The sequence below is a fragment of the Salminus brasiliensis genome, chromosome 10, assembly GCF_030463535.1.
Source record: "Salminus brasiliensis chromosome 10, fSalBra1.hap2, whole genome shotgun sequence".
In the NCBI taxonomy this organism is placed as follows: Eukaryota; Metazoa; Chordata; class Actinopteri; order Characiformes; family Bryconidae; genus Salminus; species Salminus brasiliensis.
Genome location: NC_132887.1, coordinates 14,038,303 through 14,061,180, shown reverse-complemented (window position 1 = coordinate 14,061,180; position 22,878 = coordinate 14,038,303). Strand labels below are relative to the sequence as shown.

The window sequence follows — 22,878 nt, the reverse complement described above, 5'->3', positions numbered from 1 at the left end:
GAGAGAGAGAGAGAGAGAGAGAGAGAGAGAGCTGCAGGAAGGCTTAGTGGGGATGCCCTCCTAAGAAACTATTGCAGAAGGTGCTCTGCTGACTGCTCGAGAGATCCAGTGTGACAGAGCTGGGGTAACCCACTACTGCAGACAGGGCCATGGCCTCGCTCAGCCCTTTCGGACGGTCCGCCAAGGACATTATGAATGTGATGCAAAGACTGCAAGGTAAGAGGTGCTCTCTTCCTGTTCTGTTCGTACTCTGAGCAATCCCTGATTCAGTTGGTCAGGGTAGGATTTTGCTGATTCAGTGGCTCCTGACTTGGAGTTTGCCAGATGCTTGCTGTCATGTAGACAAAGAAACAGATGCATATAAAGACTCCATGTGTGTAATAGGACAGACACTTTAGCAGCCACATTTCCATAGCCAGGACAGCTACTCTAATTGACATTCCTCCATCCGTTTGTCTTTTATTGTCTTAATGCAGGGGCATTAATCTTAGTGCCCTGTATAGATTAGCGCTATACCTTCTCTTACACATCTGGTTTATCTCACCGAAGGCTAGTTGATTTTTCATTGAGGTAAATCAGCTGTGGTGGGTGCAGGGAAAGCATTAAAAATGTGCCGGTCAGGGGTAATTCAGCACCAGTATTAAGAGCTGCAGTCTAAATATATGTTCCATCCACCACACAAACTACATACTAACTGGGGTGTTCCTTTGTTTTTAAGATAATATAAATATATATGTTTTTGATCATTCATTTTTTTCCTGACAGTGACTGTAGGTTCTGCACAATCCAGGAGGTGAACATTGGCTAGATGTGATATAGATGGCTGAAATTAGTACTGATTCTGAACTCTTGGCCAGAAAATAGTAATGCCAGTAGTAAATCAATACAATAATTAAGTAGAACGAAGTATATCAGGATGTTCTAGACGTTTTATTGCATTTTGTGTTTATTTCTGTAAAAATGGACCCTGTACCACAGCAGCAAGGTGTCTAGACTGACTAGTGCTGCCTGTCTGTGCTGCAGTGCTGTAGGACATGCCAGGTCTTTCTCAATTCAATTCATTTTGCTTTATTGACATGACAGGTGACATTGTCAAAGCACTGGAACAATCACATACATGCAAAAGTTTGGCCGCACCTGATCAATATGTATGTTACCGTAATTAGTTGATGACCTAGATGACCTAATTTCCAAAAGGCTTAAAGTTTAAGATGACACATTTATTACTTGAAATAATATTACTTTATTATTTCCATTCTTTACAGTTTTCAATTAACAAAATCTGCTAAATTCTGCGCACCCTGCATGGTCAGTACTTTGTAGCACAGATTATAAAGCTTCTTTATAGCCATCTGTGTCTTGCAATTGTTGTTTGGAGGTATTTTTTCCAATTCTTCCTGGCAAAAAGCTTGTATTTTTGTGAGATTCCTGGTTACCCTTGTGTGCACTGCTCATTTGAAGTATCCCCACAGATGATGGTTGGTGGTTGAAGGTTAGCTAAGAGGACTGCTGAGAGCATGTTGTGGTAATCCATTGGGGATTTTGAGGTGTGTTTAGGATCATTATCCAGCTGTAGAACCATCCTCTTTTCAATTTCAGCTTTTTACAGACTGTGTGATGTTTGCTTACAGAACATGCTGGTATTTAATTGAATTAAATTTTAACTTCATCAGTGCACAGGCCTTGTTTCCAAAATGCATCAGGATTGTTTAGATGCAATGTTGTGTTGAGAACGCAGGAAAGATTTTCTTCTGATGACTCTTTCATGAGAGTCATATTTGTGCTGGCGTCACTGCACAGTAGAGCAGTGCACCATCACTCCAGAAGGTCTTTTGCAGTTTTAATTTAATCTATTTCTTAATGACATGAAATTGACAAGGAAATGAAAGGAAATTCTTATAGCCTTCTATCTTCTTATAGCCATCTGCTTTGTTGGGCATCATTTATCTTTATTCTCAGTGTTAGGCAGCTACTTTAATGGGGCCCATGGCTGCTGATTGTTGGGATAAGGTTTTAACACACAGAGGCTGTGTCTGAAACTGGAGGTAGCTGGCAGACTTGACGCCTTGCTGTCCACACTGTCTCAGAAGGCAATGTAGTGATAAAGGTCTCCATAAACAAATCACAAACGCAACAATTTCATTAGCCCTTACCATTTTTGCCCAAAAAAATAAAGGGCTAGATTACTAATCTTCGATTCAGACATTACTGGGTGCCTTCCTGCCTTACAATCCTGTCTGAATAGGCAGCATTTCTTACATTTTAGATTTATAAAGCTTTGCCATTTGCATGACCTCATCAGTTTTATATGCTACTAATTTATTTACAGTATTAATAAACACTCAGAGTTGTTAGGGGGTGTGTTTGTGAATAGGGTGCTTTAGTTTCATCCAGTTTTATTAGTTGAGTGGATTATGTTTGGGCAGTACTGTGTATTTATTGTTGTCAGATTAATGGAAGATTCAATTGAAATAAGCCAGAGGTAGATCACAAGTAGCCATGGTCATAAAGCCACAAAGCGCAGCTTTGTTACACTGTCCCAAATAACTCTCTTTTTCAGAGAAAATCGCATTTGGGATGTTACTTAAGGAAGATACTTAACTAAGGAATGACTCCCGTTCATTAGGCATGGGTTTCATTTCCACTATATTTAGTTTTAAGCGCTGTGTGCAGATTTTCACTCCTTCTGTGCTCACTGAGCCGTGTTCTTCACTCACTTCTGTTTGTAAAGTTATGCTTTGAGGAAGTAGCATAGATAAGGTTTTCATTTCACACTTTGGTTGCCATAGAGAGCCAAGCTTTGACAAACCTATGTTGCCCAAGCTTCCTTGATGACTAACATTTATATCCTCTGACACAAACAGTTTGCAGGAGCACACTTTTGTCACTGTATGCAAGGGATCACCTGAATTCATACAGTAGTGTGAAAAAGTTGGCACACCCCATTAAACCCTTTGTCTTTTTTAACATAGTATTGGTTTATCTAAGGCCCTGGAGCAAAGAGCAAACCCTCTAATGATGTTCTAATCATCTGTAGCTGATTCGTATTTTAAGTAGTAATAAATGTGTGTGTCCTGGCTTTGTCCTCACAAGAAAATAGCATTTCTATTAATTACATTTTACACTTTAAAAGACATTTCTTGAGTTTTGCTTGTATAGTTATATTACTTTTATCTCCCTGTGTTGTTCAAATAAAGATTAAATGTCCATATGTTTAACATTTTTAAAAAAGGTTGAACTAAGTTATTTATGGGATGTCCTAATTGTTACAATAAAGCTTCCAAATGGATTTTCCAAGCTGCTTTTGGATGAGATTGAGAGAGAGAAAAAAACAAGCAATGATTACTCTCCAAGGACCCAGCAGTGACGTTGATCATGCAGGTGCTGCTTATGGTGATAAATGCATTTTTCCACTCACCACCCATTTTAAGAACCAAATATATATCTGTTATACACACACACCTTGATTCTATGCGTGGTTATATTCCTGTTTATTGTTTCTCACACAGTCTACCATATTTTCTAAAAGTGAGACTTTGGTAACTGCAAAAATAAATAGATTTATTCATTTTCATTTTAGTTTCCGTGACTGTTTCAGTGTTTTGTTTGCCCTCAGTCAAAGTACTGAGTCTCGTGAGAGGCTCCATGATGAATGGATAGTGTGTATGGAGACAGATAAAATTTGATACCCCTCCTGTCCTTGGGAAATGAACAGATCGATACTGGGAGCCCCTATTTTGCTTCTTTTACTGTGTTAGGCTTTAGCTTTCCTGTTAAATGGAAATGACAGTCATCTGTTTATAATTTGTAGGGACGCACAAATATTGGAAATGCTTGGAAAAATCTCCTGTGTATTTCATGCACACATCTGCCGATGCTGATACATGAGCATTTAGAAAATGCAAATATTGAGACTACATCTGGATTAGCATTACGGAAAAAATAGTGTTTATTTCTGTGGGTTACAAAAGAATACATTGCAGACATTTTAGTGTAGAAGTCCTGCATGAGGACATTCTGCTTTTTGTTTTTTGTCCTAAACTGACCAGTTTTCGTAAACCTGTGCCTACTGCAGCCTCAGCTTTCTGTTCCTGGCCTTAAGGTTTGGTGTGTTGTGAGATTCTGAGATGCTTTTCTGCTCAGCACACTTGTACAGAGTGGTTGTCTGAGTTACTGTAGCCTTTCTGACAGCTTCAACCAGTCTGGTTGTTCTTTGTTGTTTTCATCCACAGAACTTTTGCTCCCAAGAGATCTGCAATAGAAATACTCAAATCTGCCTGTCTGGCAGCAACGACCATGCCACATTCAGAATAACTAAAATCACATTTTTTCCTCATCCTTATGGATGAGGAACATTACCTGAAGCTGCTTGTCTGTATCTACATGATTGTATGTGTTGAACTGCTGCCACACAATTAGCTGATTAGATAATACATGAATGAGTAGGGTCTGCAGTACGGCTGCACGATATAGCATTTCCGCTTAGTCATCGTAATGTGGATATGTGCAATAGTCACATTACAGGGTGTGCAATTTCACATAAGGTAAATTAAATGCTACAACTTTTTTGTTGCTTGATACAAAGGGTAAATTCACACTGTTCTAATTTTCCATGACATAGCTACCAGAGACAAATTATATCTGCCCAATATCATTTAATTTGCTCCAATCCTGGATACACAGAGCACATAATTAATATCAAGACATGTTGAATTGGTGACTTATAGTGACATGAGAAAATCTGGTGAAAAGTCCTCTATATTTTAAATGTCACATTATATATCTCAGAAAATTTTTAATTTTTTCCCAATATTGTGCAGCTGAATGTAGTTAATTGTGAGTGTATTGTTAGTAATATGATTTCTGCATTTTTGTGCACCAGTAATTGTTATCTACATAAATTCACAAGAATCAGAGTACATTATAAGGAAGAAGTATTAAGGAAGTATAAGGAATACATGATTTGCAGCAGTGGTTCACTGTCCTGGGGGCTTCCTGTTAGTTTCCTCTTTGGTTTTACACCCAAATTTGGCTTCTAAAGGGTTTGGTTGCTAGACACACACAGGACCAAGTGCACTTTATGTTTAGTGTGTTGGAAAGAAGTAAGATTGCTTGTTTCTGTTCAGGGGGTTATTGTGTGCCACTGATCACTATGGAAAATGCCCAAATGTCCAAAATGCTCGCTACAAAAGCACAGAATAAGAGTGGAGGAACTTGGTACTCAAACACACCAGGAAGGAAGTAACATTCGCAGATATGAAATAGTTTTAACCGAACTGCAGAGATGAAAAAGGTTGTTTGAGGTAGATGTCATGAGGCATTGTCTTATTATTATGTTTTATGAAGAATAGTGATAATGTACTCTTTGTTTTCCCATTGTCCAGAAAATAATATATAGCATTTGTTTAGATTAATATGGTATTTCCACGTTTCAGGTGAAATGCCAGGTGGTAAATGTGCAGGCCCGGAAATAGCCCTGAATCTGTTGCCATGGTAGAAACAGTAATAAATAAGGGCCTGTGTTGGTATCATGAGGGAAGGGCTGCGGTAAAATGCTGCAGTTCTTGGTTTCAGAATGAGAGTAGATGTTTGGTTTCCTCCAAGTGGTAACTGACGTGTTCCAGTTAAGAGTGTATGGTAAAATTGCGTGCCATGCGCATACAGCTACCACCGCACATTGCATGCCAGGCGTTTGTTCCTCAGCTTTGATGCTACGACATTCAAAACCAGATTATTTGGTTATGTTCACTAGAGAACAGTTATTCATAGTCCTGAGACTGGAACATGGTAACATGTTGAGGTGCTGTTTCATACTGCATAAAACATAGAAAACTTGCTTTACTGAAAGTAGCTGTGTATTTGTGAATGTGTGTATGTGTGTATTTGTGTGTGTGTGTCAGGAGCAGCTGCAAAAGACACTGAGGACAGAGCGGATAGTGATGTTATCTTTGTCATTGCACTGACAACCACACATTTCTCCTTAAGCTCTGTCTCTATTACACACTCACACTTTTGATACGTGATACTGATTAATACATTCTAGAAGATTTTGAATGATGATCATTGCTGGGTTTTGGTAATTTACTAAAATAATGATTATATAACTAAAACGTTTATTTGTTAATTATTCTTGTTAGGTATATGTTAACATTACACAGTTGCTTGTTTGACTGTCAGAAACAACAGAAAGTTGATGTCATTTAAAAATCTGGACTATTCATCTGGAGTGAAATCTGGGGTGACATTTTTGTTACAGTCATTTCTATTTTACACCTTATGTAAATACTACTGTATTTTACACTTCTGGTTGGATGCTAACTGCTAAATGCTATTGGCTTTGTACCTGTACTCTATACAATAACAATAAAGTTTTATCTAATCTAAAAAAAAATAATTCCAAAAGTTCCAATTATAAGGCTTGTGTGGGTTTATGTTGCAAAAAACTGTCAAAATTACAAATTAAAGTAAAGCACTTCTTATGTTCAGCATTAATGGTCTGAGCTAAACTGTCATATATTGCTATTGAATAGGCTCTTATAGTATGTAACTATACACTATACACTATACACTATATGCTCATAGATTTTTGGACACCCCTTCTATTAAATGCATTCAGCTACTTTTAAGTTGCACCCATTGCTGACACGGATGTGCAAATGCTCACACACACATACAGCTTGTCTAGCCACTGTAGAGAAGTGTTGCCAATAGAATAGGACTCACTGGAGCAGTTAAACATGAAACTATTTGCACCATGCCTAATACCAGGTGTGGGCTAGAGGGGTATAAAGCCCCTCTGCATTAAGCTGTGGAGCAGTGGAATGATGGTGCTCCCTCCCATACTTTTAGGATGAGTTGGGAGTTCAGGATGAGGTGGGGTGGTGATCCCAGTCTTTTTTTCACAACAGTGCCAATATGTTAAATGTAATTACTCTATAGGACACCCAGTTTATATTATCAGACAGTAATGTTCTTCAAGGCATCCTGTACCTCTAATATCAGACACTAGATGGCAATGTATCCATGTTAGACTGGAAGTTAAAGTCTATACAGTCAAATACAGTGCTAATTGTCATCACATTTGGTATAACCATGTATTTTAAGTAGTTACTTAATGTCTCCTTCTAATATGTCATGTTGTAGCAGAGTCTGAGGTTGTGGGCCTGGTGCAGTAACAGTTGCAGTGTAGAGCTTGCAATAGCAGTGTGGTAGTGATATCTTTTAGCTACTGACAGCACCAAGGTGGATGTGCTAAGACTAAATGCTGCTGCAGAGACTCTTGGCTTTTACAGTGGTCCCTGGAGGACAACTGAAACCTCTAGCCGATCCCTGAAGCCATAATGTGAGCAGCCCCACTTGGCGGACTACATCTACATTTGACTCACTGCCAGAGCTATTGCTTGTCCCTAGTTTACATTAAGTACCAAACGCACTCATAAGAATTGCAAATGATTGGGAGAACATAATTTCATTTAGTGCTTAGTCCTGAGGCTCATCTTCTGTAACCCAGGAGCTCACAATTGCTCTTCCAGCAAATTAGGAGTCATGTTTGATGGATGTTTAAACAACAAAAACTCATCATTGTGCTCTGTGGTCCTCAACTCTGACCATAGCTGATACGCTAGCAATACTGAGTATTATTAAACTGTTTTGATGTGTGTTTTAGAAGAAGCCTGTTGAAGAAGCTATTCTCTTTTCAGCTTCAGACATTTAACTATTTGACATTTGCATCCAGGGTTTGCTGATATGTTGTGGAATCCCTTCTTCCCTCCATTCATGAAACATTGCCAGTGCCACTGGCTGCAACACAGCCATAAATCCAGCCCAATGCTTCACAGTTGACAAGGTGCTCTTTTAATGACATGCAGTTTCTCTTTTCTCCAAACTTACCTTTACTGATTGTGGATAAGAGTTCAGCCCACAACACCTGTTTCTAAAGCACATCAGGCTTCTGTAGATGTTTTGTAGCATACCTCAGCCATTAAGTTTTATATATATTAAGTCGCAGGTATGATTTCTTTCTTATGACTCACTCATGAAGATTATGTTTGTAAAAGCCACGCTCTGCCCAGTGGAATGGTGTGCCATGCTCTTAACTCAACTAAAACTTCCTGCAGGTTCTTGGCAGGGTTTTGATTTGCGTTTTTTTTTACCAGCATATGATCAGATGTTTCCGGGAGTTTTCCTGCTAGCATTTCTTAACAACAGTCCTCAGTGTAGAAATCATAAGCTGAAAACACTTTGTTATCTTCTTATAGCCTTCTACTGCCTTGTGGGTATTGATTACTTTTGTTTCAGATCTTTAGACAGTTGCTTAGAGAAACCTGTGGGTGCTGCACAACATTTGAAGAATCTCAGAATTGATAAAACTTGAAAATTTGATTAAGTTGAGAGTTCCTAATTATGTCTGTAACCATCCCCATAATGCTTTTTAAATATAAGTTCATGTAATTTGCATTTAGGCATCGTCACAAGATCAACATAGGAACAGTGTACAGCAGAGAATTCTATTAGCTCATGTGAGCTGGGCATTTTTCTGGTGGTTTTCTGCATCTAGTGCAAAGTACAAAAGAGTGATTGAGATATAAATACTTAAACTATGCAACAAAGTGGGCTTGAGGAGTGGATTTGTGCAGGAGGCCCAAAACATGAGATTAAATTAAGTGCAATTCAATAAAATCTACTTTGCAAACAATTCATGCCTCCAGAGTTCAAACCTTAATACATTCTGTGTGTATACCTATTGGTATCACAGACACAGTGAGCGTGTGGCCAAAATAACCTAAGATTTGCTGGCTTTAAAAGGCTGTCATGGAAAGACAATGAGTTATTGTGCTGCTGAATAGCTTAGCTAGAATAGAAGGGGGGCTGTTGGCTGCTGAAGGGTCTCAGTAAGTGTATCTGGGTAATAGGGTGGACACTAAGGCAGCAGGTGGCAGATGCTCAGCAATGGCTGTAGTATAAATGATTCAGTAGTTCGACTTTGGCTTTGTGTGGACCTGCAGCATACTCATGGCTGTCTTTTGGCTGATGCTTCCTTTAGCAGCTGCCAATAATGCATGTTTTAATTATGTAGAATAGTTTATGCAATTTATGAGACTTCTGCAATTAACTGAAAAATACTGTTTGCATACATATCTAACCTCCATGCTGTGGACTAATTCATGTATTTCTTTGTTCAGACTGTGAATCTGAAGGAAACGTATGAAAATGAAGACTAAATAGCATTCCAAGGAAATTAAAGATGACATGCACAATATAGGAAAATGGCTACAAAAGTGTTTAGATATAGAGAGTGCCCAGTTAGGTCAGTGATGAAATGGAAGTTTTATCATACCTTCCAGGCCCTGGCTTGAGAAGGCTGTCCCTCAAAACACAGAGAGGCCAACAATCACTTTAAAGTGAGCTGAGTGGCTGAGACCGGCGTGAAGGTGCCCCAGTCAAAGATATCAAGTCCTCTGCAAAGAACTGGCCTGTATGGCTGGCTGGCTAAAAAGCCATTACTGAAAAAAATACATCAAAGCATGTGAGAGTTTGCCAGTAAGGGGGTGGTCATCATCGTATTGTGGAGCTGCTATTCCTCAGCAGGAACTTGGCATCTTAAAAATTGAAACTGAAAGACATATAAAGGGAACAATATACAGAGAGACACTGCAAGACAGCCTGCTCCAATCTAAATAAACAAATAATAGGTTGGGAGAATCTTCACCTTTTAGTAGGACAGTGATCTCAAACACCAGGCCAAAGCAATCTGGTTTATAATGCTGTCAGATAATATTAATTAACCATTAATTATGGTGATATGAATAATGGTAATGGTGTTTTTCCATATACACTCTTACAAATAAAGGTTTTGCTTAAAAGAGCTGTGTTTATAATAGGGATGTGTGAGTTTGAAGTGACTCATGAAGGCTAGCTTTCACCTAATATAAAGATTCATTGCTAATGTAAAGGCCTGGTACTACTCCCTCACTTCACAGCTCCTTTATGGAACCAAAAGCCGTTCTTCTATGGCATCACTCAAAGAACCTTTTAAAAGACCTTTATTTTTAAGAGTGTAGTTACCCATTAATAAACCTTATACCTGATAAATTATATTTTTCATGTACGAATCTGCACAATGCAAAAGCTAATATTGATAAATAACCATCAGAAATTAGAACTCTCTGTATTAGCATTATGGAGAAGTATAACATTTATTTATGTAGGTTTACAAATGCAGTAAAATTAAAGTACTTAATAAAGTGCAGATAATTTAGCACAGTAGCCCTCTCGTCTGTTAAACATGCCTCTTTTCCAGTGTTCAGTAAATGCATCCTCAAATTTTTGTTGGGGGATGATCATTTATTTTTTGGAAGCAATTTTATGCAAATACAGATTTGAGTCTGATATCATGTGCATCCCTTGTGATAAGCCTGAGATTGTAAGGGGTTAACAACACTAATAAGGCCATGTTTTTCAAACCTGTCACAGCTTGTTTTGGTTGAATTGTTTTATAATAATACCTATGAGAGTCTGACACAATTACATAAATGCTAATCAGAAAGAAACCTGATTTCCAGAACAGAAACTTCTTTCAAAACCTTCACTGTAAGTTAAAGCAGCATTATTTGAGAATTGGCATTGCTTGCTCCTGGGCTCCCCCTACAGGAAAGTGTAAGTGCTTTGAGCCACCCCTAAATGGCACCTTTGCAGAGAGATGCAGAACTATCACTAAATGTTAAAGAATCATGTGGACTGACAAGGTAGAATAATATTACAGAATTGTGTATTTCTTGTGAGCGCTTTCCTGCCCACTTTACCATGGTGCAGTTGCCAGTCGAGTTATTTTAAGGTGAAATATTACATAATCCTGCTTTAAACACAACACTGTCCTCCTGAATGATGGTGCTCCATCCAATACTTTTGGTGAGTTGGGGATAAAGTGGGGTGGTGATCATCTAACATCCTGACCTCACTAATGTTCTTGTCGCTGAATGCAATCAAATCCTCACAGCAATGCTTCAAAATGTAGTAGAAAGACTTCTAGACTCTTCTGTAATGCCCTTGCTTTAAGAAGAAACAATGAATGTGAAGGTGTCCCATTATTTTTGTCCATATACTGTATCTCCTAGCACTACTCATAATAACACACAGAAAACCGGTCTACTTCCAAATCCACTCGTGTATGGGGGTCCTGCATTGCTTGTTTTGTGGCACGTCAGATGGTAAGCTGTATAGCACTGGAGCGGACCCTGCTCCCCCTCCCCTCCCCCGCGTAAAACAGGATCATACCGACCACCCTATGGTGACATCACAGCTGCCTGCATGCTGATTGGAGGAGAGGGTGCCATAGACTTTGAGATGCTGTGGATGGTGCTGGAGGCTGAGCGAGCTGAGCTGAGTGGAGCGGTGCGGAGCAGCGGGGGTTGTGCTCATCCACTTCAGCATGGCTCTGTCGCCACCGACAACAGGAAGCCGCCTGCCTCATAAAGCCTGCCCTCCATTAGGGGCCTCGCCACAGCTGAGGGGTGTGTGTGTGTGACAGCGAGAGAGGGAGCGTGAACAACAGGGAGGGAGGGAGCGAGGGAGGCAGCTTCAGTGTTTTCACTGGGAAAGCAGGACTGCCTGATCTGTTTTGCTTCCTGAAGGGAAAAGGACAGCTGATTTTTTCCCCACCCCCTGCTTTTCCTCTCTGGATGACATCTTCAGGCGTCCACACACACACAAACATGCACTGACCACCATTGAGAGGGAGTGAGAGTGTGAGTGTGGAATGCCCTACAATGGCTCAATTTAAGGATGTAGCCGTGAAAAAGACCACGTCCCTCAATCTGGTGACCGGATTCTTTCAGTATTTGCGTGGTAAGTGAACCAGTGGGCCTCTCGCACCATCCTGCAGGACATGTGTGTGTGTGTCTGGGAACGGGTCCGGCAGAGGATTTATAAAGAGTGTGTGCTGCTGTGCCGTACGTAGGTTGATGCAGATGTGTTGAGCGAGGTTTGCAGTGGCGCAGCACTGGGTCATATGCCTCACTAGACTTTTCTGGCCAGCTGAGATCCTCCTCCTGAGAGAGGTAATTACCGTCCGGTGTCACGGCGCGCCCTGTCTCTCTCTCTCTCTCGCGCTCTTTGTATCTCTCTTTCTCTCTGTCATGCTCTCTCTCTCTCTCTCGCTCTCCCCAGGCTGAGCTAGCACACATCTCTGCTGCACGTGTGCACTGACGGTAGCTGCATATGAAGTGTGCATGTTGGGTTGTTGTGTTAAATAGCCCCTGTGTGTCAAAGCTGCTCTGGCAATACTCTTACTACAGCTAATCATGTGCTACAAGGATGCTTCTTGAAGCGGCGTACCCATACATTGCAGCAACTCAGTGCATGCAGAAAAAAGAGGATGCTATCTCTTGTGAATGCATTTGATGTGAGGTGTCCAAACCCCTCTTGCATCAATGTCAATGATCTGTGGGAGATCTGAATGGCCTGACATGTCATTGTAAGCTCTGAGGCTTGTGTGAATTTGTTTATTTTTGTAATCATTCTGTATGTGAATAAATGTTCAGCCTGTCCTCAGCGAAGAAGAGTACTTCACATAAGTCTCCTGTGGGCATAAGGACATAATGGTTGGTTTTAAGTGATCTGAGTGTTCGCTCATGACCAAGCCAAGTGTTGTCATTTCTGCTAAATTCCGAATTTAAAGAAGTGCTTTTGGACCATATTCTCTCGTTCTGTTCACTGGGATTGTACTCATTGGCTCGTTTACAAGTGATATGCGAAACTATGAAATATTCACCCTCTCTGGATACACTTTTATCAAAAGAAGCCTTGGTGAGTCATGTTTGCTGGAGAGGAAGAACACATGGATGAGTCTTTAATATCTCCCTGAGGATGTGGCAAAAATAGACACCGTTTGATGCATATTCTGACATGGCTCGTGTGTTTACTTACTGACTTTCTCTTCTTTTTTCAGATGAACAGGAGTCAGTCCAGAAAAGAACTTTCACCAAGTGGATTAATTCACATTTGGCCAAGGTGGGTAAAGTCATTCTTTAATACCTTTTCAAAAAAAGGTCATGGCGTTTGTAAAAGGTGTCATATAAAGCATTTATTCAGTATTCCTGCCTGAGCAAAGCACATTGATTTTCTTTTTATGGTGGGCTCTTCTCTGAGCACCAGTATGGCCTGCACAGAAGCAAAATAACATGGGAATACACAGCTTAGCACAGCATAGCTTTGTTTTTATAATTGTAACAAGAACGTTGTATTTTTTAAATTATTTGTAAGCCTTACCGGAAAGTGCTGATGTCCTGTCCTGCACGTAGTTCTGTGTGCAGTTAGCTTTTAGCCCTGCTTTTGACTACTCCTTTTTGGATAAGTCCTCAGTCGCAAGGACAGGTTTGCAACCCATTTTTCTGTCTGGCGGTGATATGCTCTCCAGTGTTAAACATGCACAATTATGGAAACGATAGTATCAGAAAACTCCAAAACTCAAAACTGGCATAGTTTCCCCAAAGTGGTCATTGCTTTTTAACATGGCGCAACATTAGATGTTGAAAGGCTTTAGCTAGCGGGCTGGGTGTATGCAAATTCCAGGGCCTTGAAAAGAATTAGGCAATACTGTTATGTAGCGTCCATGTAGCGCAAGACCATGCTATGGTGTGGTGAGGTGGGACTGTAGGCATGCTGACTTATGTGAAGTTCTTTTGTGGTGCACACACTGTACACAGAAACCACCCGATGTGAAAAAGAGTCAAGCCATCAGAGTGTCTCTCAGCTCAACCTAGCTCATCACAGAGCACAACCTGACTCTGCTTTCTCTTACACTCTCTCTTTCTCTTTGCCAGCCTTTGATTGTGTTTGTGTTAGAGCTGGGCAATATGATGATATTCATCTTCATCATGACGAATTACATCTCAATGTGCTTTTCTGAGCATATCACAAATATCATCTGTAAACTACATGTTTCATTATAGAGAGACCATCATTAATCCTATTTCACTGGATTTGCGTGCAGTGCGGTGTGTGAAATTCTGTTCTGTTTTTAGTGTATGTATTCAGTGCGTCTACTGATTCCTTTTTGTCTGGTCCAACTTCTCAGAGGTTACAGCAAGAAAAACATGGAGATGTGTGTTGTGGAAAGTTTTATGAGAATACATTAATGTCATATCCACCACCCCTGCTAGTATGTGTATTTTACTGTGTGTGGGAGACTGATTAGCTGTTTAACTACAAATACAGTCAAATACAGTTAATATTTTAGTTATTCTAGTTACCAACGCACATGTTGCTGGATGCAATTTAATCTTTACAGCAATGCTCCAATATTTAGTGAAAGAAAATTGTAAGAAACAATGAATGAGACGGTGTCCCAACACTTTTGTTCATACAATGTATTACAGTACAGTAAAGACAATTTGCTCATACAAGTTGCTGATGTTGCTCTTTGCTGGTATTGCTAATGATTGTGCTCTACAGCTATGGTATAGCCAGGCTATACTTTTTATTATCTGTGGCTGTTTAGTGGAGTGTAGTTGCTCTGGTCGTTCACTCGTGAACAGAGATTAGCCCATGTGATCATCTTTTTTACGACGTACCACATTTAGAACTATGAGAGGCAAGTGTTTCATCAAGAGACGCAGTAGTAATGATCAAACATCTTATGTGGCTCTGTAAAGAGTAGTTGAGTGTAGATGACAAGCGCTTGAGTGTGACATTCAAGTAGCATGAAGAGTAGCTGTTTATGTTCCATGCTTACTGAATGAATAGTGCATTGTAGAGGCCTCCCACTGCTTTGGCCAGAGTGGTGGTCTGAACTTGTGCTGTTTGTCTGAGCAGGCTGCTTTGCGTCTGTTTCCTAGAGAGCAGTTGGTTTTGAAAGGCAGCATAACAGATCCACAGGGACAGGCCAAAAATAATGCAGATACTTTTAGCAGAACACACACATTTCAAACAATGGCGAGACCCAACATGACCCTCCAGGGGGGGGGCTGTTCCTTATTGTGTGTTCACTGGTGTAGAGCATTACTTTCAATGGCATGACATGCAGGACTGTTGTAAACAGGTAAATGGCAGAAGGTGACTCTTTGGTGTACTGTTGCATAAAAAATCACTCAGGATAGGACGTAATATAACTTATAATATAATAGTTTGGCTAAAAATCAAAGGAATGCAGTCGTCACCCTAAACTTGTTTGATATCTGACACGTGCTAGTTTAGTTAATGCTAGGCTAATGTTGCTATCTGACACTGGACTTCAAAAACACACCCATCTCTGTACAATCCCAGTGCACTGTATATGCATATAGTTTATCATTTTTTGGCACAAACAAATCAATGTAGTTTAGAACACAGTATGAAGAAATATATACTGCGCCAAATGGAGTTCAGTTTCCGTAGCTGTTTGATACATATTGAAAACAAATAAATAAATAAATTTTGCTGTGTATTTGTAAATATTCTATTTTTAAGCCAGGTGTTTGTTAGCAATGTTAGCATAGTATATGTGTTTCTAAACACAAAATCAGATATGGCTGATTGGCTTAGTTGGTAAATCATGCTAGTTTGGTTTTTCACTGATTTGTTCTTTTACGTGTATGGTCTTGGTTATGCAACAATTATTGGTTATTGGCTGTTACACATAAATCAGGATAAAAGTATGTGTGTGTGTACAGTCCATTCCCAACACATTATTACACTTGTAATGATAAGTAGTTTAATAAATGTATAAAAATGTTTTTCATTTGCTTGCAAGTAAATATTTCATATACAAATTCATGCAAAATACACTAAACTAAATAATTGTCATAATCAGAATGTGTTGTAATGAAAAGCTGTTAGAACTTTTATAGCATTCATGTTTAATCTCAACATCTCTATATTATTCTACAGATGAGTACATTCACACTGTCAGATTAAGATCAACGGGTTTTACATTGTAGATAAAAGTGAAGTTGTAGGTCTGCTTCATTGGTGCGATAGTGACATCTGTTCATGTTTATGTCGGGTATGAGGGTATGTTTTCACTGCTTCAACACAGCCAGCTCTCCTCAGGAAGGGCTTGTTATTTACTTCATATGTTGGATGTGCAGATGCATGGTACTCAAAGGTACCCTAGGATTGAAAACCACTGGTTTATTAGATTTATGTATTATATCTTCATATTCATTGTTGAATATGGGGCGTTTTTTTTTTTACTCCAGGTTATTTCTGACACCCTTTGTGTTCCCAGTGTCCAATGGAATGTGTGTGTGTATGGGTTTGGATAATCTTGGAAACTGTTGATGGGTGCAGATGGGCGACAAGACGGGTTGGAACAATTCTCAGCAGGAGAAGGTCTGCTCCCAGGGCCTTTTGGCGCACTGTGTTATGATTTTGCCTGACACAACCATAAGACGGCATTAAGATCTAATGAATCTATGATGGTATATATATATATATATATATATATATATATATATATATATATATATATATATATATATATATAGTGAAGAGATTCAAAAGTAATACTAATATTTATGCTGTGCTGTTCCTCTTTTATAGTGTCACCTATTATTCATGATTAGTTGCTTTGGTGACAAGGCGCTTTGATGCCCACAAAGAGAGGATAATCTGACACAAATGGTGGGTTTAAGTATTCCAGTCAGCACATATTGAGCTGAGAGGTCTTTTTGTTCAGCTGGATCAGATTCAGAGCAGTTTGGAGCACGACACTAAAGAGTTTGGTAGAATCTTAGAGTAACGTGGGCAGCTAGGGAAGGCACTGCAGTCATGCATTACTGATGCTGCACACACACTGCTTGCATCCAGTGCACACTGAGACTGAGACACACTGAGAAACAGCATTTCTTGTATATAAAGTCCGTATCCAGCTGTGGCTCTCACAGATTTTAGCCACTGCTTGGCTCTGAACCAAGCAGTGGTTCATTAAAAATAAAGGTTACAAAGGTTTTTGTGTAGGCCTGTCACGATAAAAAATGTTTTTGGATGATATATTGTCCAAGAGATAATGCAATAAAGAACATTATTGTCATTTAATATAATAGCATATTATTGCAGCTGCACACTTTTTATAATTAGGAATATTCAGACATTAGAATTGGAATATGACATATTTAAATATCTTCTAATCATGCTTTCTTTCAAAACAGCACAAAAGAAAAAAAGGATTGTCAGGGTGTGTATCAGGGTAGTAGTCTTAAAAGTCTTTATTCTACTTACCCAAGAGGCTTGTTAGTTTTACATTCTAAAGTAGCTTTGAATGAGTTTAAGTCAAATATGGTAAAATACTGACAGACTGATGACATATTTTCTATTGGAACTCAACGAAATCCAATGTGGTGGTTTGGCAGCCTTGTGCCGGATCCAGTGCAGTGCGCACGATGGCCCAGAATCTTTACGCGGCTATTGGTTTACAATGCAACACACACGGCGTGAGGGGGAAATGATTTCAAGCTGCAAATGTCTGTGAATGGCTTGAATAAACAGTGTGAAAGCAGTTAAACTGTTTTCCACACTATTATGGTTAAACTTTGAAAAATTAGTCCACAGATCACATGCGTGCCGATCCGTACCTGACGCAGTCTGTGTGCAGTCGGCCTGTAAGGAGTCGGCATTATCGATGCATTGGTCATTAAGCTCTGCATGATAGATAGATGTAGAAGTCAGATGTCACTGACTTGTAGCCTCCGGCAGAGAGCACTTGCGAACAGTGAACAGAGTGACTGCTAGTATACACACAAGTAAACACCATGGGCAGTATTGAGGTCAGCAAAAATGGTCGAGGTCATGACCATATAGTGTACGAAAAGCCGATAATGTAATTATCACGACAAGCCTAGTTCTTTAAGAAATGCCATAGAAGAACGATTTGTGTAGGGGAAATGTGAGTGTGAAGAACCTGGTGAAGATTTTTTGCACTGACTTCTTCACATCTTGGAAAGTTCTTCACTCACACATCTCTTTTCCAAAAATGGTTCGACTGTGGTACCGGCCCAAGAATACTTTGAAACACCATTATTTTTAAGAGTGTGTCTCTATATCTATTCACCTCTCTACATTTTGTATTTATTTCTATATCTTCCCTTTTTTGCATGTTATTTCTGTACCATACTCATTCTCTCTAAATGGAAATGGCTCCTTATAGAAAGTACTAGCTGAGCGCAGACTCAGCATGTATTTTTTCTCATTGTTTTCCATTCCCTTTAGCATTTTGTGGCCCTTTCGCATTTTGTGGAAAAAGTATTCTTTCTTTGACAGAATTGGCTGACTGTTGGATGTTAACCTTCTTTTTGTTTCATTTATTATAGGAGCATGTAAATTTGCAATTAATCAAAGGACCATGTTTAGTCACTCATTTTTAAAACATGCTAATATCTGGCTAATATCTGGCCTAAGAAATATGCATTGTTATCAATGGTAGATCTATAAATGAAACCATTAACCATGGCTGCAGTTATTTGTATTTCTGCTATTTTCCAAACTTAACTGTTTCTTATTCCATTGACCTTGTAGTTGCACTCTCCTGCTTTCTCTCAAGCATCAGTGTGAAATTAACAGTTCCCCTTAGTGTGAGTGTGTGTGCCATGACGCAGCAGACTGTCTGTTGCGAAAAAACACAAAAAACCTTGACACTCCCAACAGGCGTCTAGCTTTCAGCATGAAAAATTCATTTATACGGCCTCTGTTAAGGGATTTACTGTTTTGTATTATTTTCTCTTTGTATCACAGATGGTGCTTTGTTTGAATTTCAGTAACACTCAAAACCCTTTTTTTCTTTTTACAGATTTGCATACAGACAGTTAGGCTGCACTGCATGGTTGAGCTGTAGACCCATTTGCAATGTAGTATGTAAAAAAAATACATTCTCCATAGCAAACAGTTGTGACTGAATTTTTACTAGTAGAAATTTAGCAGTTCAGTAGTAATGCTTTTTGTGTAGCATATATTCTAAATTTAGATCTCAACTATGAATTTGTACTAGTAATTTTACAAGTAATATTATCAGATAATAATAATAATATTTTACTGGTAATAATATAAAATCTGCAGCTCTATAAAATCATTCTGACCACTCATATTACCGGGATGACATATCCTTAATTTAATTTTGACACAACATGACAAGAGGCTGAAATTAGAGGTCTGCACTACGGGTCCTGCATGCTCCACACAATAGCTAGCGGGGGAAAATAGTTTCAGGTCTAATACAAATTATATTAATTTAACGGTAGAATTTATTCTAGCCAGAATTACAACTTTTTACAATTTTGGTCTTCACTAGTAAAAATAATGATAATAATTGTAGTTGTAAATGTTTTAATTTGATGTTTCACTAGTACAAATGTAATTCTATATAAGATGAGATTTAATGCAAATCAATATGGCTAGTTATATTCTGGATATGTCAAAACATTGTTATAATCCAAATAAATAATCCTCCTTTTGAGTGTTTGTTGATGGGGGTGGGTGATGTGAAATGTATTTCCACACTTTGCAATATGCATGTCTTCTGAATGTTATGACAGTATTCAGGATCTCTAAATGTTCATCATTCTTGTTACTTATGGTGTCATCATAGCACTACTGCCACCACCATCACTGTAAATATGAGACAGTAAACATGTAAGGGATTAATCCAAAATAATTTCAGATAGCTTTGCTGCAGACACTGGTATCATGCCATATGCTAAGGATTTGGATTCAGCTTTCCAGGAGCTGGAAGAGCCGGCCAGTTCAGCCAGTAACAGCATGAACAGGACGGCTTTTGTAATTACAGTGTAGAAAGCAAACAGGCTGTTTAGGTGTTGCAGTTCCTAACATGGGTGCCAAGATGTTGAGATCTTCTGAAAGCTGTGCTAGTTAAACACAGCACACTAACAATTACTTTGTGTTATTTATTCTTCTGCTATTCTTGTTATTTCCTGCAGCGTAACCCTCCTTTAGAAATCAATGACCTTTTTGAGGACATCAAGGATGGGGTGAAACTGCTGGCTCTGTTGGAGGTGCTGTCTGGGCAGAGATTAGTAAGTGCAACTGCGATGCATTATCTCATGTTGTCTCACCAAATCTACAGATTATCCCTCTGAATAACATCCTGAATCTGATGATGGAAGCAGAGCTGCAATTTAGTGTATCTTGAGAGCGCGATCTGGCATTTAAGCCTGTTGTATACTGTAATGCTTTTAGTTTGATTCTTTTCTATTCACAGAAAAGCACTTTTGTTATGCTCCCTACAAAACTGTAACTGCATCTGTTCCTCCGCAGCCATCTGAACAGGGTCGGCAGCTGAAGAGAATCCACTGGGTGTCCAACATCGGCACTGCACTCAAGTTTTTAGAAGGCAGGAGGGTAAGTGATCATTCCATAGGTGTAGACTCTCCCATAACAAGCAAGAAGCACTGTACTGTGTCTGCCTGACCTGTCCGTATCCAGATAGGAGATATAGTACTAGTCAAAAGTTTAGATACAGCTGATTAAATGCTCTTAACAACGCTATGACAACTGCGTGTAAAGCAGCATCAAAGCAAAGATCAAAGATGATCACTGCATAATTATTATGTATTATTTCAGATTCATAATTGTATGTAAAATAAAAAGAAAATTAACACGCCTATTTATACCACTATTAATTTGCCCCAATATGAAGCACGCATGTTCCTTTTAAAGAGGGCTTCAGACAAAAAATATGCTTTTAATAGCTGGTTTAACAGCTCACAGATGCAGTATAGTATTGCATAACAATGTAACTGTGTTTTTATCACTGTAACAAGAACATTGACATTATGGGTCTTATGGGACATTATGAGTCTTGCTATTCTCTGATTGTGTCTTACTGAAAAAAGGTGGTAGCTGATGTGTGTTTACCTGCCGTTTTGTAGTTTGTTTTTGAGAGAGCAGGTGTTGGAGAGAAGAGATGGTAAAAGCCAGTCGGCTAGTGTTAGTTTGGGGGTGCATTCTCTCTATTATCAACAACACCATTTTCTCTCAAAGCACGCTCCGCCAGCTTTGACTACAGCTAACAAGGCATCCCAGGTGGACAGGGTGTATGTCACTTTTGGGGGTGTAAATATACAAAAAGTCAAGACTGTTAAATAACAGTTTTGGGGTTTTGGAATTGGCCTGATTTACAGCTCTCTTTTGGTTACACCTGATTTTCTATTGGAACAGAATAGTGTTTAAGGGTTTGTCACTTTCAAATTCCGAACTCTGATTATTCAGCTATGCCAAGGTAAATGCAGTTTGACATTTTAGGGCACCTGTAATCAGTGTCAGGGTATCAGGTGCAAAACCTGTTTCCTTATTGTGCCCTCTCTCTTGTCATGCCTTCTCTCAGTCTGTGTACAGGGGATCTCCGGTCAGTACACTCTGGAGCTGTACCTCACTCTTTGCTCATGGTTGTTTGCTCACGCTTAGCTGATAACGGAGAGAAATTCTGTTCCTCTCTAATGTATCGACCACTCTCGCTGCTTCAGTTTCATCAGTTTGCTAAAGTACTGTTAAAATGCCATTACTAAACCATTACTGTACTTCTGCAATGGTACTTTAATATTTAATTTCCCTGTTATATTTTATGCCCAAAAAGAGAAGGAGTATACAAGCAAATGTGCTTGAATGAGTGACATTTGTTTATGTTTGGTATCTGGCTCAGTGGTGCACATAAAAATTATGAATGAGCTTTGCCTTTTTTTTTTTTGCTTGGCTTGCTTTTGCTGGCACTGATGGCAGATGATGAGAGTGGTGTTGCACAGACTTGTGCCTTTAATGCATTGAAGAAGGAAACCATATTTCTGTAAATATTTTTATTGCTAATTAAGGTTGTTTCATTTGCAGATCAAACTAGTCAACATAAATGCCACAGATATTGCAGATGGAAGGCCATCCATCGTCTTGGGGTTGATGTGGACCATTATCCTCTATTTCCAGGTAATGTGTAGAAATTTGTGAATATTCTAATTTAATTGATTAGTGATTGGTTAGTTTGTTCCTCTACCTTATGAATGTCACTGAATGTTTTTTCTGACGTCTTTTACAGATTGAGGAGTTGACAAGTAACCTCCCAGCCCTGCAAGCACTGTCCAACAGTGCATCGTCTGTAGACAGTATGGCCAGCTCTGAGACTGCCAGCCCACCCATGAAGAGGAAGGTTGTCACCAAGTTCCAGGGCAATGCTAAGAGAGCCCTGCTTAGATGGGTGCAATGCACAGCAACCAAGTATGTTATTTATTGACCTATCTATGTGTGTAATGTTCCACATTACAGTATTCCAGGATGAAATTTGTGACAAATTTATTATTAAGGCAGCACCTGTACAGTGATGATGTGATGTTGCATTTTCAGGCGCCTGGGGATTGAGGTGAAAGACTTTGGATCTAGCTGGCGCAGCGGGGTGGCCTTCCATTCCGTCATATATGCCATTCGCCCAGACCTGGTGGACATGGAGCTTGTGAAGAGAAGAAGCAACCGTGAGAACCTGGAGGAAGCCTTTACTGTGGCAGAGAACGAGCTGGGCATTCCACGCCTTCTGGACCCTGAAGGTGCCTCTGCCTTTTCTAGTCTTATTCCATTACAAAATAGTTGCATTATAGAGGATCGCTAGTGTGAATGCCGGTCATGCTGCTAGCCATCAGCAGCAAGGGCCCAGAGACAGCACAATTGGCCTTTTTCTCTTCAGAGTGGATAGATGGCCCTTTCTCCCTACATCACTCCAGTGCAGTGCTGGCCTATGCATCAGAAATGGGTACATGGTGCATGTTGGGTGTAGGTCTACAGTATACTATATGTAAGGTTACATAAATTATTTACTTGTCTGATTGTTGTGCTTTTGAAGTTTTTGAGGATAAGGATAGACTGCTGCTGAGATTATAATGTTACTAAACATCTCAGGCCTCATTACAAACAGAC

General features: G+C 39.4%; 1 protein-coding gene across 9 annotated transcripts in view; it reads left to right on the top strand.

Annotated features, from left to right (window-relative positions):
- Positions 1 to 22,878, top strand: part of syne1b (spectrin repeat containing, nuclear envelope 1b) — an 88,197-nt gene continuing 65,319 nt past the window's right edge. For 8 of the 9 annotated variants that reach the window (XM_072689342.1, XM_072689334.1, XM_072689337.1 and 5 more), the window contains exons 1-7: positions 11,395 to 11,844; positions 12,947 to 13,008; positions 19,905 to 20,000; positions 20,242 to 20,325; positions 21,808 to 21,900; positions 22,010 to 22,188; positions 22,315 to 22,511. In XM_072689342.1, coding sequence (XP_072545443.1) covers positions 11,766 to 11,844; positions 12,947 to 13,008; positions 19,905 to 20,000; positions 20,242 to 20,325; positions 21,808 to 21,900; positions 22,010 to 22,188; positions 22,315 to 22,511 — 790 coding nt within the window. In that variant the 5' untranslated portion in view covers positions 11,395 to 11,765. Of the gene's footprint in view, positions 217 to 11,394; positions 11,845 to 12,946; positions 13,009 to 19,904; positions 20,001 to 20,241; positions 20,326 to 21,807; positions 21,901 to 22,009; positions 22,189 to 22,314; positions 22,512 to 22,878 lie in introns of those variants that run through there. The other variant, XM_072689333.1, reaches the window with a different exon arrangement.